The sequence below is a fragment of the Kryptolebias marmoratus genome, linkage group LG3 (assembly GCF_001649575.2).
Source record: "Kryptolebias marmoratus isolate JLee-2015 linkage group LG3, ASM164957v2, whole genome shotgun sequence".
Taxonomy (NCBI): Eukaryota; Metazoa; Chordata; class Actinopteri; order Cyprinodontiformes; family Rivulidae; genus Kryptolebias; species Kryptolebias marmoratus.
This window is the reverse complement of record NC_051432.1, coordinates 18,398,401-18,404,997: the sequence shown is the minus strand read 5'-3', so window position 1 is coordinate 18,404,997 and position 6,597 is coordinate 18,398,401. Positions and strand designations below refer to the sequence as shown.

The 6,597-nt window shown below is 39.0% G+C and overlaps 1 protein-coding gene across 1 annotated transcript in view; it reads right to left on the bottom strand.

Moving 5' to 3' along the window:
- Positions 1–510: 510 nt before the first annotated feature.
- Positions 511–6,597, bottom strand: part of LOC108233749 (protein GPR108) — an 11,157-nt gene continuing 5,070 nt past the window's right edge. The window contains exons 10-18 of the mRNA XM_017412814.3: positions 5,665–5,740; positions 5,467–5,540; positions 5,264–5,381; positions 5,051–5,181; positions 4,725–4,768; positions 4,586–4,635; positions 4,181–4,264; positions 3,668–3,789; positions 511–2,093 (exon numbers count right to left, since the gene is read on the bottom strand). Of these exons, the coding sequence (XP_017268303.1) occupies positions 2,006–2,093; positions 3,668–3,789; positions 4,181–4,264; positions 4,586–4,635; positions 4,725–4,768; positions 5,051–5,181; positions 5,264–5,381; positions 5,467–5,540; positions 5,665–5,740 (787 nt within the window). The 3' untranslated portion in view covers positions 511–2,005. The remainder of the gene's footprint in view (positions 2,094–3,667; positions 3,790–4,180; positions 4,265–4,585; positions 4,636–4,724; positions 4,769–5,050; positions 5,182–5,263; positions 5,382–5,466; positions 5,541–5,664; positions 5,741–6,597) is intronic.

Below are 6,597 nucleotides of genomic sequence, written 5' to 3'. Positions count from 1 at the left end.
CATGATTAAATTTGTCTCACCTTTTCCAGTAAAGCCCTTTGGGAACAAAACTAATATTTTCTTGGCATTCTCTACTTCAGCTGGTGAAGCTGCAGCTGCAATCTTTTTAAAGAGCCGCTCTCTTTAAACCCAATTAACCCTTGTATTGTCTCATTAACCTCTTCCTCACCCGACTTCAGCTTCTCTATGGAGACTATGTGGGTACTTGGAACAGACAAAACACTTTTTTTTGAAAGCAAGCAGATCAGAAAGTTGCTTAACTCCATTACTTCGAGGCATATATTGTTTACAAAGATTGTTAAAAAATATACTGTCCTAATGTCATTTTGTGTTATTTCTACACGTTGAGATGGAAAAGAAACCCTGTTGCCTCATTACAGACGAACATTCGACTCTAAGGTTTAACCACATTTTGCGCAGATTAGAGAGGATTTTATTTAATAAAATTCATCCTGAGAACAATTTGCCAAACAAACCGTGTAAATATGTACACATAACGGTGTGATCGGAGACCGTTCCAGAACTTCAGCTTTATTGTGACAGTTTATACATACAAACAGCCTTCTGTAACAAGCAACAAAAAACCTTGAATCACCTTCACTGAATGTGTACTGACTGTTAACGTCTTCTCAAAGTCCCTCTGAGGACGAGTTAACTGTGTGTAAACACTGTGCAGAGCCGTCCTCTCTGGATAGGAGTGATTCTGCTCAAATCTCACTAGCATTGCTTGGTTTTCGTACTCGAATCACTTCAAGAGAATCAAAAACTGAACCGTCTGAAACACTATTGGAGTCTGTAAAGTGTAATGCGCCTCTTTTTTTTTGTACGAACATTTTTTTTATTTACAAAGAACTACCATCAAATGAGCATCTACACTTCCTGGCTGCACGTGCTGCTGCTGATCGGTCATAAACCAAGGAGTCTTTAATAGTTAATCAAATAAGCTTCACATCAAGAGCAAAAAAGGTAAAACCAGAAGCAGGTAAATTCAAAAAGACTCCGTGAGGTCACTTTTCCCGCCCATATTGGCACCGATAAGCCAGAATATAAAAAAACAAAACAAACAAGAGAAACACGTGGCGGTCACCTAAATAGGGCTTTGGCTCTGGTTATTTTTAGAGCCTGATTTGAACAATTTGTTTATTCAAAAATAGGTTCTCGTGTCACCATTGATTCGCAGAGAAGCACCACTAAAGCACTAAATTACAGCTGCAGTCCAAGCAACAAATGACTTCTCTATCATCAACAATGATACTCAAATACACACCTCAATATATTAAAATATACAGCCTCTTGTATCCATATATTTTAATATTCAAACCTGTGGGGAAAAACAAAAGCATGGTATTGTGTGGTGTTAAATTTCGTAATGATGGATGGAAAATGATTTACCTTTAATTGTGGGAAAGAGACTGTTGCTGGTTATAACTTTAAACACATTGATAAGCCTTTTACCTGAGTATGGGCTATTGTCTCCAAAAAAACAAAAAAAAATGTTGAGTTCAAATTGAAATCTGGTTTATCTCACATTCACACAGGTGTCCTCACGTCACACATAATGAGCTAAGAGTCTCACAAAAGTACCATTTTAAATAGCTGACGTAAACACACTCAAAAGCAAGTCTGTTGCTAAAATAATAATTATCTTTGGAGGGAAAAAAAAAAAAAAAAAAAAACGATAGAAAGAAAAAGGATAAACACCAACAAAGCTCCTTTTTCTATATCTCCACCAGTTCAAGTGACAGAAACCTTGTTTCTGAGTGGAGTGTCCAAAGAAATGGAGAGTGTCCACTCATGTTAAGTCTTTTTAGGATATTCTCTTTTTTTTTTCTTTTCTTTTTTGCATAGCCAGACAGTGGGCATAACCTTTGCAGCCACCTGAAGAGTTTTAAACAGAGAGCTGTCAGTGGAAGTGGGGAGTCTTGGTCCATATGTACCCCGGACACCGGGCGGGCCGGGGTGGGGGGGCTTTTACTTGGTTCCTCCCAAAGACGCAGCTTTCTGCTTACAAGGTGGGCTCTTTCTGGCGCTCGCGTCCGTTAGACGTCTTCTTGACTTTGGAAATACCCTCCAGTGCACCGGACTCCGTCACTCTAGATGAAAACAAAAACAGACAGACGACTCGTTATGGTCTTAACTTTGAGCTGGATTAACAAGGATGAGGAACAGCTCCGAACGGGGAAACACAAGTCAACACAACAGTGACTGTGAAATGAGGACCGTCTACAAATTACAACATTCGAGTGTATCGTTAGGAATGACTTTAGTGACGCCAGAATTACATCAGATGGTTGTGTCTCCTCTTAATGTCAGACAGTTTCTCTAACAGGCTGTGCTTAATTCTTTGTTTGGACCATTACAGACAACTTGGCCTTTAGGGGCATAAAGGTTAATAAAACGAGGGCGGCATGAAGTCTGAAGTTGTTTAAAGACAGGAGAAATCTGCTTCTTCCCTGAGAGAACTTCTGCCTGATCATAAAATATAACTAAAACTTCTCTCTTGAACTCTTGAAGACATTTGTGACCTGACCTGTGCTGGTAACACGAATCACAATGAGAAATTTATCAACATTGAGTCAATAATATTGTCATATTCTCCATCTCAAAAGCTTCAAAATGATACACAATTTGTTGAAATTTAGAAGTTTACCTGGCAACAAGCAAGTTTGTTATTAAAAGGTTTGAAAACTTTATCTTTTTTGGGCTGGATTGAACCAATAAAGATTTTATTTTGAACTTCACAACAGCTTCTTATCTAAGGATCAAGTTAAAGCTGTTTAAAAGTTAAAACCTGGTTTGTTTTTTTTCCTTCTGGATTATACTCAAAACTGATAATGCTCTTGATTTCTACTGCAGGAAAGATTTTTATAACTCCAGAGAACCCCACTTTAAAAAAGTTTTCCAACTATTTATTTAAATGTGTTTAAAGTAGACGTGTAACAATACGGATAGGTCACAGTTTAGTACGCACCTTGGTAAGAGGGTCATGGTTTGGTGCAAGAAAGAAAATGAAGAAATGCAAAATGCTAGTTTTGTTTGTTGTAGTTTCTTTTGTTTTTAAAGAAATAATAACCCTCCCACAACCAGAGACAAAAAAACACTTCACTATGAAACTGAATGAATGACTAAATAAATCGGTGTCTTGTCTTCTTCATTCAGTTAAATCTGTAAAGGTGTGCTACTTGTTTTGTGTCAAACAAAAAGTTTAGTAAACTCTCAAAATGAAAGGCTTTTTTTATGTAAAAAAAAAAAAAAAAAAAAAAAAAAAGTCTAAAATTTGCAGCACACACCACTTCCAAACCCATTTTATGTGTGAGTGTGTGTGTGTGATGTGCTGCACTGAGCACATCCTGCCACGGTGTGCGCTTTGTGGACTGAGGGGGGTGGCGACATGACACATCTAATCAGAAAAAAATCTCCCACACACACACACACACACATATATGCACTGGAGTTTGTGTGTGTGCACTGACAGTATGATCCGTATGAGCTGTGCACAGTGTGTGCACCACTTCCTGTGTGAATGGTGGACATAAAGGGCTTTCTTTACTCCTTTTCTGTCGTAGCAAATAGCAGATGGTAAAAAAACCTAACCCTGCTCCTCCGGTTCAGTCTTTCTTTTCCCCTCTCAGTTTAAAGGTGTGAAATTATCTGCATGCGTGCTTACACTTCATCCATCTCCACATCATCTTCATCCATGGGGAGCTGGAGGTACGGGTTGTTGGATGCTGGTCTGAACTTGTAGCCCGTCAGCACAAAAAAGATCAAAGTGGACACTTCCACCAGAAACTGAGGAAACAGAGGGATGAGAGAGGATCAAACTGGGTTTTAAAGGCAAAGATGAATTCTGTTCACAGTTGGCTGTTTAGTATTATATATCAGGTTTTTTTTTCTTTAGTTTGTTTTCTGACTAAATTAGTGTAGGATTACTGGCACCAGACCAACAAAAGTTAAAAATTAGTCTCAGGTTTAATCAACAATAGCACTCTAAACTGTTTGAAACAAAGCAATATGAGGCTTTTAAATAAGTGATGTCTTTAGAAGCATTAAGCTACGGGACATTGGGACGTTATGCCTCGTCACTGCTGATTCAGAGTGAGCTCCTGAATGTCTTTGACCTTTTCCAAACAGGAGCTCTGCAGTAAAGTCAGACTGTTACCGTACACCGCGGCTGGCTCACCTCATAGCACCACTGCCACTGGAAGGGCATCGTGATCTTCAGCAAAATGGCTATGATCCTTGTGAAGTAGATGTAACACACGATCTGAAAACAGAATGATAGTTATCAATAAACACAATTTAGTACTGTAGGTTTTAATCTACCATAAGATAGGGCTATTAAAATCTTGTTTGGTATTAGTCGACTTTAGGAAACTATTAAATTCACATTATCTAAAAAAATAAATAAAAAATTGAATGATTCTGTTGAATCAAGACTGAAGAGTTTTTGCCAAATGCTGCAGCTTGATGCAACAGACATTAACATATATTTAATTATAAATATAAGCAGTAAAAACCAGTCAGATCTTGCAGTCAGGGGGGTGGTGAAGGACAGACAGAAACATACAGCCGAGGTCGTTCTCACCATCACATAATAATGTCGGAAGAGCTTGAGCTTCTCCAGATTCATGGCAGCTGAAAGACACGACGCCCACATTCAGTAAACAACCAACAACAGCTCGTGTGACCTTGTGGCTAAAAGTAATGAAGACAATCGCACTCACCTTTGCCATCTGTGCTGGAAGCTTCCTGTAGGTGACGAATTGACCTTCAGAGGCAATAATGATTGACAATGTGAGCAGGAGCTGTCTGTTTGTGCAGCTTCCCTTTACAATCAAAAAGTTAAACCCTACAAATGGCACTGAAAACGACAGCTGCTGATTGCTGTGCTGGACCCAACAATCCTCGTTTTATCATAAAAATCTGCAGATCTTAACTTGCTTCTGTTAAAGCAGAAGACACCCAAGCTACAAAATCAGCCTTAATTCAAATTTTTAAGTGATTTTAAAAACTGGAAGACAGCTTGAACAGACCGTATGCACACACTAACCAGACAACGGGGAAAAGGATGGCTCCGCAGCAGATAAGGTCGACCAGAAACAGGATCTCCTTCCACAGGTAGTACTCGCTGGAGCCTTCCTCTGTAGACTCGATGATGATGTAGGCAACATTAGCCAGGACCTGAAGGGCAACAGCTGAGTGAGTCCTCACAGTGACAATGCGAACATCTTACACCTGGCGTTTCTTTAAGCATGTGCAGTACCTGCAGAGGAATAACTATCATGAAAATCTTCTTCTCTTTGTCAGACAAGATGTATTTGACGAAAGCCCAGCCTGTGCCGATCAGTGCCAGCGTGATGAACAGCAGAGCGCCTTTAAGCCTGATAATTACATGAACATAAACAGAACGTAAAAAAAAATAAATCTAACCTGGATTACACAGCATATCCTGTAGAAGTTACTTACAGGTGTGTTATATAATACATGACGGCCCAGCCTTCAATAGGATGCCCCTCAGTGTTGATGAAGTGATAGTTGATCTGAGAACAGAGAGGGCAGTCTTATTAAACTACTTTAAATCTTGTTGTTAAAACAGAAAAAGGTCAAATGCAGTGATGAGAAAGGAAACCAGGTAAGTCTGCACTGTGTTGATGGTGCTCTTACACTGTGGAAAACCAGTGACGTGGACTTTGTGAATGCCAGTGCAGCCATCAGCCAGTGGATCTTGAACACACTGTACCTGTAAACAAGCACACAACGAGACATAGTTCTGTTTTTAAAGAGTCTGTATTGATGTGACAAGTTTGAGAGCATGTTTTAAGATTCCTACGCATCTTCTGTTTGAAAATGTTTGGTTTCTGCAGACTCAAACTTTTACATTACTTGCTTGATTTTTTAAAAGCAGACATTTAGTGCAGCTAATCAACTAGATAAGAAACTTTAAGGTCAACACACATTTTACATTATGACATATTATGTTCCCTAAATATCTGGCACAAACAGATTTTAACGATGGATGAAGCCTACAGATCTCAAGCAGTCTTGTGAATAAACAGTTAAGGAAGGCAGAACATAATTTAAGAGAGGAAAAACAAACTACTTTTTGAGTTTTGGTTTTAATTTGTGCTGCTAATAATGTTTAATGTGGTCTAAGATTCAGGTCCAAAAGTCTGCTATGATTGGACAGCATGTTAGGCTCCCTGGCCTTAGAGCAAATGAAATGACTTTGACCCCTTTGCACTTATTTTATTTATCTATTCATTTTGACTGTTTCTTATCTTTACTTCTGTGGATTTTTGCATTTTATCCTTTGTCCTGTGCTTGTTTGTTTTACTGATCGACCAGCACTCAGACTGTAAACAGGAGCGAAATTGCAAACTACTCCGAACTGGCTGATATTCCATCATCAAAGACAATGGCCTCTGGACTAAATGCAATTTCTGGACTCAGAATATGGAAAAAGGTTAAAATCTTGGAGAAGCTGCTCGTTTCGGAACAACAGTTTGGACCTGGACCTCAAATTCGGCTTATCGAAAATGTACCAGCAAAGACTTCAAGGCAGACTCAAAACAAAGTCAGCCTGTTCCAAAACAACTC